The sequence below is a fragment of the Haliotis rubra genome, unplaced genomic scaffold, assembly GCF_003918875.1.
Source record: "Haliotis rubra isolate DU_JTF1 unplaced genomic scaffold, ASM391887v1 Scf43, whole genome shotgun sequence".
Lineage (NCBI taxonomy): Eukaryota > Metazoa > Mollusca > Gastropoda > Lepetellida > Haliotidae > Haliotis > Haliotis rubra.
In genome coordinates, this window is record NW_025767113.1 from 1,250,215 (window position 1) to 1,266,489 (window position 16,275).

At 44.3% G+C, this 16,275-nt stretch overlaps 1 protein-coding gene across 3 annotated transcripts in view; it reads left to right on the forward strand.

The window, feature by feature from the left end:
- The window catches only part of LOC124289017 (arrestin domain-containing protein 2-like), a 49,213-nt gene extending 36,262 nt beyond the window's left edge, over positions 1–12,951 (forward strand). For 2 of the 3 annotated variants that reach the window (XM_046725614.1, XM_046725615.1), the window contains exons 5-7: positions 9,311–9,487; positions 10,784–10,886; positions 12,027–12,951. In XM_046725614.1, coding sequence (XP_046581570.1) covers positions 9,311–9,487; positions 10,784–10,886; positions 12,027–12,082 — 336 coding nt within the window. In that variant the 3' untranslated portion in view covers positions 12,083–12,951. Of the gene's footprint in view, positions 1–9,310; positions 9,488–10,783; positions 10,894–12,026 lie in introns of all 3 variants that reach the window. The other variant, XM_046725617.1, reaches the window with a different exon arrangement.
- Positions 12,952–16,275: the final 3,324 nt, after the last annotated feature.

The window sequence follows — 16,275 nt, forward strand, 5'->3', positions numbered from 1 at the left end:
ATCTCATTGTCCGCGAAGGACAATGTGGGAGTCTACAAGCAAGCACGCACGCACGCACGCACATACGTACATACATACATACAAACACAAGTGATGAAACACCGAGATGAAACACCCGAGATACCGTATCATGTCAGCAGGTAGACAGATTGTCATTTGCTTCAAGACCGTCCATAAATACAGTTGTGCACGAAAGCGCTATTATCGAAAACGATATCAATTCATCACCATCCTTGGCGAGCGCCGTGTACCCTCAGCAGTCCTCGTACATCATGATGTACCTTTCTGCGTTGTCATTTATTGGAACAACAATTGTAAATCTGTGATTTCTTGATGCAAAACCGTCCCCAGGCCACGCGTCGACTCCTGGTATGACAATGCAATCAATCTGGTTCACATCACAGGGACCAACCTACCTTAAATGTCTATGGGAGATTTGCTTAAAACATCAGCATAATCTGTAATGGAAACAGACCTATATGTCTGACTGACATACATATGCCTAAAACGCATGACCTATATGCCTGAAACACATGAACTGTATTGCTGAAACACGAGACCTATATGTCTGAAACACGAGACCTATATGTCTGAAACACGAAACCTATATGCCTGAAACACATGAACTGTATTGCTGAAACACGAGACCTATATGTCTGAAACACGAGACCTATATGTCTGAAACACGAGACCTATATGCCTGAAACACGAGACCTGTATGCCTGAAACACGAGACCTATCTGTCTGAAACACGAGACCTATATGCCTGAAACACGAGACCTGTATGCCTGAAACACGAGACCTATATGTCTGAAACACGAGACCTTTATGCCTGAAACACGAGGCCTATATGTCTGAAACACGAGACCTGTATGCCTGAAACACGAGATCTGTATGCCTGAAACACGAGACCTGTATGCCTGAAACACGAGACCTGTATGCCTGAAACACGAGACCTATATATCTGAAACACTAAATCTATATGCCTGAAACACGAGACCTTTATGTCTGAAACACGAGACCTATATATCTGAAACACGAGATCTATATGTCAGAAACACGAGACCTTTATGCCCGTAACACGAGACCTTTATGCCTGAAACACGAGACCTGTATGTCTGAAACACGAGACCTATACGTCTGAAACACGAGACCTGTATGCCTGAAACACGAGACCTATATGTCTGAAACACGAGACCTATACGTCTGAAACACGAGACCTGTATGCCTGAAACACGAGACCTATATGCCTGAAACACGAGACCTATACGTCTGAAACACGAGACCTATATGTCTGAAACACGAGACCTATATGCCGGTAACACGAGACCTTTATGCCAGTAACACGAGACCTGTATGCCTGAAACACGAGACCTATATGTCTGAAACACGAGACCTTTATGCCTGTAACACGAGACCTGTATGTCTGAAACACGAGACCTGTATGCCTGAAACACGAGACCTGTATGCCTGAAACACGAGACCTGTATGCCTGAAACACGAGACCTATATGCCTGAAACACGAGACCTGTATGCCTGAAACACGAGACCTATATGCCTGAAACACGAGACCTGTATGCCTGAAACACGAGACCTATATGTCTGAAACACGAGACCTTTATTTCTGAAACACGAGACCTATATGTCAAAAACACGAGACCTATATGTCAAAAACACGAGACCTTTATGCCTGTAAGACGAGACCTGTATGCCTGAAAGACGAGAGCTGTATGCCTGAAACAGTACTGGATTACTGATTATTATTATGCATGTTGACCAAGCTGTACGTGTACGTCAATGCGATCTCGTGCTAATGAAGATGTCACCACCATATATAGATACTTGATTGTCACTGGCCTAAGGCTGGCTTAGAAATTGAATTAATGTGATCTTATCCATGTTAAAAGTTGACAGCTGATGGAGAGATCAAATGACAAAGTTTCAAGACACGTGTTTGATAGAGCACTCACGTCATACATCGGCTCCGCGTTGCTGTACATGTCGTGCAGTGCAGCTCACGTTTACAATGACAGTCACGTGCAGCATAGGTGAATAGCCCTCTACAGCAACACTTCACTCTACCTGTAATAAAGTCAGAGTCTGAGTTGACAGCATCGCGTTATATATGAATCAATAAAAACCACTAGGATATATACAGTTACAGAATACTTGTATCTCGACATCTGCAGGACGTCATATGTGATGTCCACTGCGATGTCAGTTTCATAATATCGATTGATATTACATCTGAAAAAAAGCCGTACTTCATTATGCTGAACATGATATAATGTTGATGAGACAAAAACAATAATCGATAGCTGTATCTCTAGTGATGATTGGGTCGATGCTTCCTGTATTCTCCCTTTATCCGGCAGGATACCAATATCATCAATGTATATTATTCTTTCAGTGAATAATCTTTCGTCCGGGATATTTACTTTTCGTTTGGCCTCATCCTATTTACAATGATAGTTGTAAATAGTACATTATATTGGCGTTCCAGAGAGCATCAAGGAGCGACGAACATTTTCGTTATGTTGGAACTCTAACGTCCAAAAATCGATATAATTCTAAATATCCTGCATCGTCAGACATATGTCTGTAGGTGAATGACCTTTCATGCAATAGGTTTCTCTTTGATGAGGTAGTGTGACTGTTCCTTCACCGGCACACGGAGGGAGCCAGGAGGGCAATCCACATCGATCAGCTGGAACAACCTCCAGACACCGCTGACAGCGCACCGCGCCACCGAGAACAGTCCACTCTTAAACTGACGTCTTATTGACATCAAAATCGTTCATCTTCCGCTTATTGTACACAGTAAAAGTGTATTCGATGAGCTTAATGTAACATCTTGTTTGATTGACAGCAGATGTCTGAATGGCTTGCCAGAATGGACAATATGGCAACACATGGGTTATGACCGGAGAGTCTCAATATGTGGCTGTATGTGGTAGTACATACCGGAACAGTTTCGAGTCATGAGAAGAATTATCTACAGATTATACAATAGCCTTTTCATACAGCTTTCACGTTTTCTGATGTGTGTTTTACAGTATACGTTTCCATAACGTCAGCACCTGTTGCCTTAATGCCAGCCGTATTCTTCACACGCTGGATTCCACTGCTGACACGCTGCCAACAGTGTAAGGAATTATGTCGTCATTGATTCACTAACGGAATCCTAAATCAACATGCAACAGCTACTTTAAAATGTTTTCCCTTCCACTGGGTGACATGTTTGTTGTTCAACGCCGCACTCAGCGATGTTCCATCTGTGTCACGGTGTCCTGTAACTGATCTGGACCAGACTATCCGATGATTGACATTACGAACACCCTAGTATGCAACTGAGATATGATGACATATTGAAGACCACTTCTAATCTTTATTTAAAAAACAAACAGATGACACATTAAGGGTCGAACGTCTGTATATATAGTTTTCAGTTAAAACAAATGACATACACGTCACTCCTACATCGGGCCCAGCTACCGGGTGCAGTCTGAGAGTGGGAGGACACGTGATCTAACAAGACAAATGTATAAACCTTATAAGGCTTCATCAATTGAAAAATATACGGAAGGTGCATCTAATTTCGACCTATCCTACGTATGGGGTGGTGATTCATCAATTATAGAAAACTGCTGTGGGCTGATTTGTTCTTCAACACAGTATAGTGGAAGAAGTTGTAGGACTGAGGTCACGAAGTGCTGCTTGCTGTGTGATGTAGCGGTACAGCATCAACGTCAGATGAAAGTCTTGTAACTGACATAGTCTCAGTAATTAAAGTATTATTAGACACAGTTTGCTGGAGGGGAACATACATTTAGATAGGACTTGCAATTGTCTCCGTTGGCACTGATTCATTCTTTTAAAAAACCCAACACTCTCTTGGAGAAGCCCCGAAACGTCTTATACAACACGCCCCGGATGTAGTTGGGCGTGTTCCTCCACAAGGTCATCTGGAAAAACCGTTTGAGTCATGGCTTAGGTTCGGCTGATTTTTGCTTTGCCTCTGAAGGTCTGTAAGGACATCGTACAGGACATCTGACGTCACTGAGTGGCTTGACATAGGTGCTATCTGTCTGTGTTTTATCGTCCTCTCCATGTACATCAGGTGAAGTGTTACATGTTTTATGGGATATTTATGACGAAAGTAATTTTCTGTAAGGCGGTAAATTGTAATGATGTGATGATTCTTAAAGGAACACGAGAATAATTTATGATGGAAAATTGTCAAACTGGTTTCCTCGGCTGTGCTAACACTCTCGAACTGATTCCTCTGGAACGTGACGTGTGGCGGTTTGTAAAGAAAACCAAACAGTAAACATTGAAAAGTTGTAGGTAGTGCTGGTGTAACAGGTGTAGGTGGTGCAGGTTTGGGTGGTCAGTTGCAGGTGTAGGTGGTTAGCTGCATATAGGTGCAGGTGATGCAGGTGTAAAGGTATAGGTGCAGGTGATGCAGGTGTAGGTGGTATAAGGTGCTGGTGATGCAGGCGTAAAGGTATAGGTGCAGGTCACGCAGGTGTAGGTGGTATACTCAATATGTGGCTGCATGTGGTAGTACATACCGGAACAGTCTCGAGTCATGAGAAGAATTATCTACAGATTATGCCAATAGCCTTTTCATAAAGCTTTCACGTTTCTGATGCGTGCTCTTTACAGCATACGTTTCCATAACGTCAGCACCTGTTGCCTTTAATGCCAGCCGTATTCTTCACATCGCTGGATTCCACTGCCGACACGCTGCCAACAGTGTGGCGAAATTGTCGTCATTGATCCACTTAACGGAATCCTAAATCAACATGCAACAACTACTTTAAAATAAGCCTTCCACTGGGTGATATGTTTGTTGTTCAACGCCGCACTCAGCGATGCGCGTTCCAACTGGTGTCACGGTGTCCTGTACCGATCTGGACCAGGACTATCCTGATAACTGACACATGAAACAACTTAGCATGCAATTGAGATATGATGACATATTGAAGACCACTTCTAATCTCTTTATTTAAAAAGAAGCAGATGACATTAAGGGTCGAACGTTCCAGTGGTATATATAGTTTTCAGTTGTTAAATGACACACAGTCATTCCTACATCGGCCCAGCTACCGGGTGCAGTCTGAGGAGGAGGGGAGGACACGTGATCTAACAAGACAAATTTATAAACCTTATAAGGCTTCATCAATTGAAAAATATACGGAAGGTGACCACTCGACCTATCCTCACGTATGGGGTGGTGATTCATCAATTATAGAAAACTGCTGTGGCTGGATTTGTTCTTCAACACAGTATAGCGGGAAGAAGTTGTAGGACTGAGGTCACGAAGTGCTGCTTGCTGTGTGGGATGTAGCGGCACAGCATCAACGCCGATGAAAGTCTGTAACTGACATAGTCCAGCAATTAAAGTATTATTAGACACAGTTTGCTGGAGGGAACATACATTTAGATAGATCTGTAATTGTTCCGTTGGCACTGATTCATTCTTTAAAAACCCAACACTCTCTCTTTGAGTAGCCCTGAACGGCCTTTTACATATACAACACGCCCCGGATGTAGTTGGGCGTGTTCCTCCACAAGGTCATCTGGAAAACCGTTTGAGCCATGGCTTAGGTTCACGGATTTTTTGCTTTGCCTCTTGAAGGTTTGTACAGGCCTGTGACCAACAGTGACATCTGACGTCACTGAACAGAGTGGCTTTAACATAGGTGCTATCTGTCTGTGTTTATCGTCCTCCATGTACATCAGGTGAAGTGTTACATGTTTTATGGGATATTTATTAGGACGAAAGCAATTTCTTGTATATGGTAACTGTAATGATGGATGATCTTTAAAGGAACACGAGTATCAATTTATGATTGAAAATCATCAAACTGGTTCCCTATTGTGCTGACTCTGAACTGATCCTTGAACTGATCGTGGTCTTGTAAATGAAACCCACTGTCCCATGCCAGTCTGGGTAATCATGGTCAATGGACAGGTGACGCTGGACGCACAGCAATCACTAGGTGAGACAGGTGCATGACGCAGAGGACGCAGAGGCTGGAGTGACGGAGGAGGAGGGAACGAGAGGCACACACAGGACCGGCCACAGGCAGGAGGCACAGACAGACGCAGACACAGACGCAGGAAGAAAAAGGAACGCACAGCACACAGACACAAGGACTGCACAGGGTGAAAACAGGACAGAAAGGGTGCACAGAAGACAGGTGGATGCAGTGGTGGCAGGAAGAACAGGTGGATGCAGGGTGGATGGATGCAGCAGTGGTGGCAGGGACGGAAAGGATGCAGGCAGCAGGATGCAGGCAGGTGGTCTTGTTGGTACCGCAAAGTGTAGGTTGGTGATGCAGTTGTAGGTGGTATATGGTGTCAGATGCAGATGTAGGTACATAGCTGCTGGTGATGCAGGTATAGGTGCCGGGAGATGCAAGGCAGGTGCTGGTGATGCAGGGTGTGGCATAGGTGCGATGCAGTGGATGGTGTAGGTTGTTTAGGCAGGTGATACACGTTGGTGGCATAGGTGCAGGTGATGCAGGTGGTGGTGGTATAGTGTTGGTGACGCAGGTGTCGTCCAGTGGCATAGGATGTTGAAAGGTATAGGTGCAGGTGTAGGTTGTATAGGCAGGTGATGCAGCTTGTAGGTGGTATAGGCAGGTGATGTTGGTGCAAAGGTATAGGTGTAGTGTAGGTGGTATAGGTGCAGGTGATGGGGTTGTAATAGGTGCAGGGTGATGGCAGGGTTGTATAGGTGCTGGTGATGCAGGTGCGTAGGTGGTATAGGTGCTGGTGATGCAGGTGTCGGTGTAGTGATATAGGCAGGTGATGTTGGTGTAAAGGTATAGGTGGAGGTGATGCAGGTGTCGGTGTAGGTGGTGGCAGGTGATGTTTGTGTAAAGGCATAGGGTGCCGGGATGATGCAGGTGTAGGTTGTATAGGTGCAGGTGATGGTGGCGCGGATGCATGTTCAGTTGCCTTCATGACTATGCTGAAACTACTCAGAAATACTGTTAAACACGGTGTTACAAACCAACTCACTCACTTCCACCTTACCCGACCACCGTGAATATTTACTTATTCAGATCGTACATACCACGAAATATCGCACTACCACTTCTGAAAGAACACAAATACCAGATCATCAATATTGCATACATATGTACAAAGCATTCACCATTAACAACCCAGAAAACCACATTACTCATAAATACATCTTTCTTAACCGATACTCCATAACGTAGATTTACCAATTCTCTTCCTTTCAGCCTACAGATCCAGAACACAACACGTCGTTCCAACTTCCACACGCCCTCATACTCAGTCTTAGGAACCAATACTGAATGGCACCGTTTTCTCAAAGCAATCATATGTATCTACCCGAAAGACCATGTCCGCCGACGTCATAAGGCGACGTTAGTCATACTAACACAGAGAGACACTGGCACGCAACCGGAATAATTGTTTTCTACATTCATTGACGTCCTTCTGTTGTGTTTGTTTCCAGTTGCTCATCTACGGGATGTCCACAGTAAGTCTCTGGTGTTAGCGAGGCCCGGCCTGTTCGACGGCATTCGCCCTGGGCAACGTCGTCACTGGAAGGATTTCCTTACCGTCGCCCCCTAACGTGCCCGTCAAGGTTTAGCAAATGTCGCGTCATCGACGTCGATATTGCGTAGCGGTGAAAGTACTTCTTTCCACATATGATGCCAGTTTGAGGCAAGTCGAAAATACAACAGTATAATGCTATTAAATCAATAAATTTCTCTTGGTCTGTGAGACAGCATTAGCAAATGATATGTGTGGAACCCTAGGAATATCATACTGTAAAGGGGTTGATTGATATGTTTTCAGTCTCACACAGAAGGAAGTGCCGAACACTGAAATGTTTCTTGTAGTCATCAGATGATGTCAAAGGGGTATATGTACATAAACACGGGGTAAAGTAATCAGTTCTGTGACAAGTCAGTAGATTAGCAATGATTTGTGACATTTGGTAATCGACAAATGTCACAAGGTACAGCAGGAAAATAAGAGAGAGGCTTTACACGAAGCGTGCTGGTGATGCAGGTGTAGGTGGTATAGGTGCAGGGAAGATGCAGGTGTAGGTGATATTGGTGTAAAGGTATAGGTGCTGGTGATGCAGGTGTAGGTTGTTTAGGTGCAGGTGATGCAGGTGAAGGTGGTATAGGTGCTGGTGATACAGGTGTAGGTGTAGATGATATAGGTGCTGGTGATGCAGGTGTAGGTGTAGGTGGTATAGATGCTGATGATGCAGGTGTTGGTGGTATAGGTGCTGGTGATGCAGGTGTAGGTGGTATAGGTGTTGGTGATGCAGGTGTCGGTCTAGGTGGTATAGGTGCAGGTGATGTTGGTGTAAAGGTATAGGTGCAGGTGTAGGTTGTATAGGTGCAGGTGATGCAGGTGTAGGTGGTATAGGTGCATGCGATGTTGGTGTAAAGGTATAGGTGTAGGTGTAGGTTGTATAGGTGCAGGTGATGCAGGTGTAGGTTGTATAGGTGCAGGTGATGCAGGTGTAGGTTGTATAGGTGCTGGTGATGCAGGTGTAGGTGGTATAGGTGCTGGTGATGCAGGTGTCGGTGTAGGTGATATAGATGCAGGTGATGTTGGTGTAAAGGTATAGGTGCTGGTGATGCAGGTGTCGGTGTAGGTGGTATAGGTGCAGGTGATGTTGGTGTAAAGGTATAGGTGCTGATGATGCAGGTGTAGGTTGTATAAGTGATGGTGATGCAGGTGTAGTGGATGCTGCATGTTCAGTTGCCTTCATGGCTATGCTGAAACTACTCAGAAATACTGTTAAACACGGTGTTACAAACCAACTCACTCACTCACCTTACCCGACCACCGTGAATATTTACTTATTCAGATCGTACATACCACGAAATATCGCACTTACCACTTCTGAAAAGAACACAAATACCAGATCATCAATACTGTATACATATGTACAAAGCATCTCACTATTAACAACCCAGACAAAAACCACATTACTCATAAACATATCTTTCTCTAACCGATACTCCATAACGTAGATTTGGAATAATTCTCTTCCTTTCAGCCTACAGATCCAGAACACAACACGTCGTTCCAACTTCCACACGCCCTCATACTCAGTCTTAGAACCAATACTTAATGGCACCGTTTTCAAAGTAATCATATTTATCTACCCGAAAGACCATGTCCGCCGACGTCATATATGACGTTAGTCATACTAACACAGAGAGTCACTGGCAATGCAACCGGAATAATTGTTTTCTACATTCATTGACGTCCTTCTGTTGTGTTTGCTCTCCAGTTGCTCATCTACGGGGATGTCCACAGTAAGTCTCTGGTGCTAGCGGAGGCCCGCCTGTTCGACGGCATTCGCCCTGGGCAACGTCGTCACTGGAAGGATTTCCCACTGCTCGTGCCCCCAACGTGCCCGTCAAGGCTTAGCAAATGTCGCGTCATCGACGTCAGATATTGCGTAGCGGTGAGTACTTCTTTTCCACATATGATGCCGGTTTGAGGCAAGTCGAAAATACAACAGCATAATGTTATTAAATCAATATATTTCTCTTGGTCTGTGAGACCCTGGGAATATCATACTGTAAAGGGGTTGATTGATATGTTTTCAGTCTCACACAGAAGGAAGTGCCGAACACTGAAATGTTTCTTGTAGTCATCAGATGATGTCAAAGGGGTATATGTACATAAACACTGGGTAAAGTAATCAGTTCTGTGACAAGTCAGTAGATTAGCAATGATTTGTGACATTTGGTAATCGACAAATGTCACAAGGTACAGCAGGTACAGAGAGGCTTTACACGAACCAATCCATGAAATACGCTTCACCGGGTGCTCCCGACAGAAAAAACAATGCCGTCACCTTAATAAAGCTTGATGTAAAGAAAATATTGACCTGCCTGGTTCCAAAGTGAAAGCCAAGCAAAGCATGTCACGTGATGATGAAGCTCTGTATGAAGCTGATCCTGAAAGGTTCTTTCATTGACGTGGGACAATGGATGAAACCTTGGTTCACCGCTCTCAGATTCAGGGCCCACACTATAATAAAACACGAAGTTGTGGAAATCACCAACCCTAATGTTGAGAGCATTCTGCTGAATGAGTTGGGCATGACAAAGGTTTCAGCACAGTGGGTTCCAGAAATGCCCAAAGTTCCTCATCTCCCTCGATCACGTCGTCTTGAAACATTCCCAGTTATATGTGTTGCCAATCAATAACCTGAGAGTGAGTTCACCACTATCAGCCAGAGATTCAACAACTGTTAAAACAACCAACCATCTGACGTCCATTCTTCAGTATGTTTCAACAGTAGGCAAGGTGATGGCTATGGTTTTTGGGTGTCCAAAGGAATCCTACGGATGGACTACCTGCCGATAGGCGGGACTATGAGTAACCATGCTCATGTCTGTGACAGATGTGAGAGGATATCAAGGTTACACGGTGTGGACACCTCACTCGAGATCAAGACAGTGGAGAACATTTACACCACCAGGACAGGCATGCGGCATCAGTGGGAGCGACACAACAGCATCGTTGACGGAAGTTTGCGAATCTTCGAAGTTTCTTATATGAAAACTACTTAAAAACGCATCCCCTGATGGTTGGGCTCAGAGCTCTTCTGTCAGTTGAAGTTTAACCTCACTTCAATAATATATTAGCTGTACCGTTACATCTTTGACCATATCAACAGTAGAAAACAACCGTGATACCTTTGAAAAGAGGAGTGACGGAGGATGACGGTAACTTTCAAATATCATTTCAGGTTGAAGCACACTTTTCCGATTCCGTTTTATATGCTGCAGTCCCAGTTACCGTGGTAACCATCCCAGAAAAAGGACTTATTCCAATAAAGTGGATGTACAGAGGTAAGGTGTAACCAAACGCTGTTTGTATGTATGTATTTGATCGACCAGAGCATAATTTTACCACTCCACATCATTGTACCACATCACTGTACCACACAACATCACTGCACCACTATACATCATTGTACCACAGCACCTCATTGTACCACATCACTGTACCACTATACATCATTGTACCATTGCATTGTACCGCACCACATCATTGTACCATCCGGGTTAGAATTGATCTTCAGTAACCCATGGTTGTCCTAAGAGGCGACTAACGGGATCGGGTGGTCAGGCTCGCTGACTTGGTTGACACACTTCATCGTATCCCAATTGTGAAGATCGATGCTCATGTTGTTGATCAATGGATTGTCTGGTCCAGACTCGATTATTTAGAGACCGCCGCTATATAGTCGGAACATTGCGGAGTGCGTCGTAAAACTAAACTCACACAATCACTCACATCATTGTACCATACTAAATCATTTTATCATACCTTATTGCCTCACCAAACCATTGTACAACACCACATCATTGTACAACACTGCACTATTGTAAGATACTGCACTATTGTCCCACATCACATCATTGTACCACACTGCAGTATTGCCCTGGGAATATAACGTACAAACACGTATGCATACGTTGGTGTTTGTGTGGCTGCTTGTGCTAATTAACTATTGGCGGTTAGGTGAGTGAGTGAGTGAGTGAGTGAGTGAGTGAGTATGGTTTTACGCCGCTTTTAGCAATATTCCAGCAATATCACGGCGGGGGACACAAGAAATGGGCTTCACAAATTGTACCCATGTGGGGACTCGAACCCGGGTCTTCGGCGTGACGAGCCAACGCTGTAACCACTAGGCTACCCCACCGCCCCTTGGCGGTTAGGTCTTGTATTGAGACACCATATAGCACTTTAACACAGAGTAGTGACTCTCATCTTGTCTTATACTCCGAATACCGAGCACCAGGCAGGGTACCAACAAGTACCATCTTTATACATGACGTGGCTGTAGTCCGAATGGCCGACGTCGTAGACCAGTACTTAGTAGATGCCTTCAATGTGGATTGCACGACCTGAGATAATGGTTCTTTTCTTTCCAATACTACCAGCTTTGTGTCCGGCCCCTCACTCACTCTACTTCAACATTTCAGAATGTCCACTGTCCAGCGGGGAGGATCAGGAGGAGGAGGGCGATGGAGTCCACTAAGGATTACCGACCTAAGTATAAGTACTACGAAGAGATTAGGGATGCGAGGAAGGACCGATATTACCTGCTGAAACTAAGGCAGAGTCCCGGGATTCGGAGGCGCCAGTTGGTGGCTAAAGCGGAACTGAGTGCAGGTATAAGACCCGACAACGTGGACCTGATCAGCGAGTCTCATGCATGATCACCTCAGTACGGCACGAGGAACTGGGAATGTCACTCCGGGCGTCATCGGCAGATTCCGCCGCGCCAGATGATTGATTGCTGTGTGACGTCAATCCATGATGAATGCTAGCGTCGTCTGGTGCTTGTGTTCAAGTTAATAAATGAAAGTTCGGGCGATGTTGGAGGTTTGTGAAGGGTTTGAGGTCAGTGTGTCAGATTCATATTTTGAATTCGTTCATAGACGAAAGTTGTACGTGTTCTAAAAGAATCTTTTCGCCGACAACTGACAAGAAGAAATATGATGTCCATACAGAGAAACATCAAGATTTGTGCAGTTTGTGAGATGTGCGTCCTGGATAAATATATCATAAGAATAAAAAAACCCTAACATATCAGCTGCACGAGAACAGGTCATCTATGATGACGTCAATAATACCCACTTCCACCGATTCACCATTACCGGATATCCATCATTTGCAAATGAGAGTTGTCTCCCTGTTAACATGGCTGCCACCAGCTAGGCCATTCTCTACATTCCTCTTCTTGTCATTCTGCCTGTTTAGTTGTATAGTGCACTGTCACATACAGCCGAGCAACTAGGGAGAGGGTTTCGATCTGAGATGTCCACACTCCGTTATGTCATTTTAGAAACCTGCATTGATTTAAACATAATATTTGTCAGTAAAATTCTGTTTTAACTCTGTTAAGCATGAGACCTACTGTGTGGAAATTGTTATTTTGAAAAAGGTGTTTGGTCAATTTTTATCTTGTATTCATCGTCAATGTTTTTGTTTTTTTTACCTCTGAGACCAATACGTATCTCCTAAACACGACTTTGATTCGCCGTTTGAGCGCCGTTGTACAAAGCGATCTTAGCGCTGAGATGATCGTAGCCTCAACACAGGCTTACAACAGTCGAACCGCTGAGCTGGTTTCGCACAATGGCACTCTGTACGTCAAATATACATGTTATGATGATGCACTATATGAAGTCACGTTCCTTTGATTGTCTGTTAATTGATTAGGGATTGACTGGGTGACGTGATGAGTCAGGTGACTTTCATGTCATATATTTCCTGAGGGCTTTTTGCTGATTCTTACGACTGTCATGCTCAATACGTATACCCTGTGTAGCGGCTAGAAGACAATCGGTGAACATGTGGGTGCCTACCGCTATCTTTCTTCCTTCACTCTTGTCACAGCAAACCTTGTCAAATATGGGGTGATACAACTTATTGATTATTGATACAAACTCGTTTGGCACTCTTTATTTGATATTTATCGAATTTTATGCTCAAAAGACCACTGTTGCTGTCTTCTGTTTGCAGGAATTCCTTCACCTTGTTAATTGTACGTCTCCATATGACACGAAACAAAGTGAACGCCATTAACAAGGACAATCAAAGCTGAACTTATTTCATTAAACTAAAATTGGAGGCGTCTCAGTTTCTGATTCATTGCGCCAGCTGTGCAGCAAGGCATATGTTTTGTTTGATTGTTCAACATTTTCATATTCAACGTAAACTGTCTCATTCCCTTGTATGTTTTCTTCTGTTGCCACTTTACATCAGTCCAACATGTGCAACTATCTGCAAATACTTATTTCTGTCTCACTGTTCTACGCTCGCCTAGTACGGCCTTGTGGCTGCCTTCATTCCGAGTGTCCAACATTAATGTCGTGTCCATCCTTCAGGTTAGGATAACTACACGGATTCATGATTTGTGTGCAATACAGAAAATATCAACTCGAGTCAGGTATATTTCCTTCCTGCTTCAACAATTTCTTAAGCCTGGTTATTATTTTCAGCGACTGTGTGTGGTGTCTGGATAACCAACATCCTCATGTGTGGTGTCTGGATAACCAACATCCTCATGTGTGGTGTGTGGATAACCAACATCCTCATGTGTTGTGTCTGGATAACCACCGTCCTCATGTGTGGTGTCTGGATAACCAACATCCTCATGTGTGGTGTCTGGATAACCAACATCTTCATGTGTGGTGTCTGGATAACCAACACCCTCATGTGTGGTGTCTGGATAACCAACATCCTCATGTGTGGTGTCTGGATAACCAACATCGTCATGTGTGGTGTCTGGATAACCAACATCCTTATGTGTGGTGTGTGGATAACCAACATCCTCATGTGTGGTGTGTGGATAACCAACATCCTCATGTGTGGTGTGTCTGGATAACCAACATCCTCATGTGTGGTGTCTGGATAACCAACATCCTCATGTGTGGTGTCTGGATAACCAACATCCTCATGTGTGGTGTCTGGATAACCAACATCCTCATGTGTGGTGTCTGGATAACCAACATCCTCATGTGTGGTGTCTGGATAACCAACATCCTCATGTGTGGTGTCTGGATAACCAACATCCTCATGTGTGGTGTGTGTGGATAACCAACATCCTCATGTGTGGTGTGTAACCAACATCCTCATGGATAACCAACATCCTCATGTGTGGTGTGTGGATAACCAACATCCTCATGTGTGGTGTCTGGATAACCAACATCCTCATGTGTGGTGTGTGGATAACCAACATCCTCATGTGTGGTGTGTGGATAACCAACATCCTCATGTGTGGTGTCTGGATAACCAACATCCTCATGTGTGGTGTCTGGATAACCAACATCCTCATGTGTGGTGTGTGGATAACCAACATCCTCATGTGTGGTGTCTGGATAACCAACATCCTCATGTGTGGTGTCTGGATAACCAACATCCTCATGTGTGGTGTCTGGTTAACCAACATCCTCATCATGTGTGGTGTGTGGATAACCAACATCCTCATGTGTGGTGTGTGGATAACCAACATCCCGTCATGTGTGGTGTCTGGATGTGGTGTGTGGATAACCAACATCCTCATGTGTGGTGTCTGGATAACCAACATCCTCATGTGTGATAACCAACATCCTCATGTGTGTGTCTGGATAACCAACATCCTCATGTGTGGTGTCTGGATAACCAACATCCTCATGTGTGTGTGTGTGTGATAACCAACGTCCTCATGTGTGGTGTGTGGATAACCAACATCCTAATGTGTGGTGTCTGGATAACCAACATCCTCATGTGTGGTGTCTGGATAACCAACGTCCTCATGTGTGGTGTGTGGATAACCAACATCCTCATGTGTGGTGTCTGGATAACCAACATCCTCATGTGTGGTGTCTGGATAACCAACATCCTCATGTGTGGTGTCTGGATAACCAACATCCTCATGTGTGGTGTCTGGATAACCAACATCCTCATGTGTGGTGTCTGGTTAATCAACATCCTAATGTGTGGTGTCTGGTTAATCAGCATCCTCATGTGTGGTGTCTCGGTAGCGAACATCATCCTGTGTCGTCCAAAGATAAAAAAACCGTACGAATAAAACGCCTTTAAGTCTACACAATACACCATTATGAAGCCAGACACATACCTACAAGTTACATAGGAAACAGACTCGTCTTTAACATGGGATTATAACAAATGTTAGAGTGTCAAGATATGTCATTATCTTACTTTTTATGTTGTTGTTTTCAATGACACAGATCTCAGGTGATACAATGTAAAGAGCATGGGAGATATCGGAATAAACACACCTACCTACAGGAATGTGTGAGTTCTGTGCTACTTTAACTACTGTTGATATATTGAGGCTGACTGCTGTGGATCATCACGTCTTAATCCTCGGAGAAATGATAGCCAAGGAAGCTATGTGTAACTCACCGCCACTTACCTGTTCTAATACACGTTCTACTGGTAGAACACCTGGTGTTGTTTGGTTACTATTTGACGGTACACTCAGCAGTAAGTAATCAATCTGAACCAAGCAGTTTAGTGACTGACATCATGAGCACCTGGGATGACATCACCTGGGATGACATCACCTGGGATGACATGTATGAACCACGTGGACCTCATCCCTCGATCCCGTTAGTCGCCACTTACGACCAGCATGAATGGCTGAAGACCAAGGTTCACCCGGCTGGTAACACCTGTAAACACCAGGTGCTAACAAAGTCTCTTAATGATCCATACACA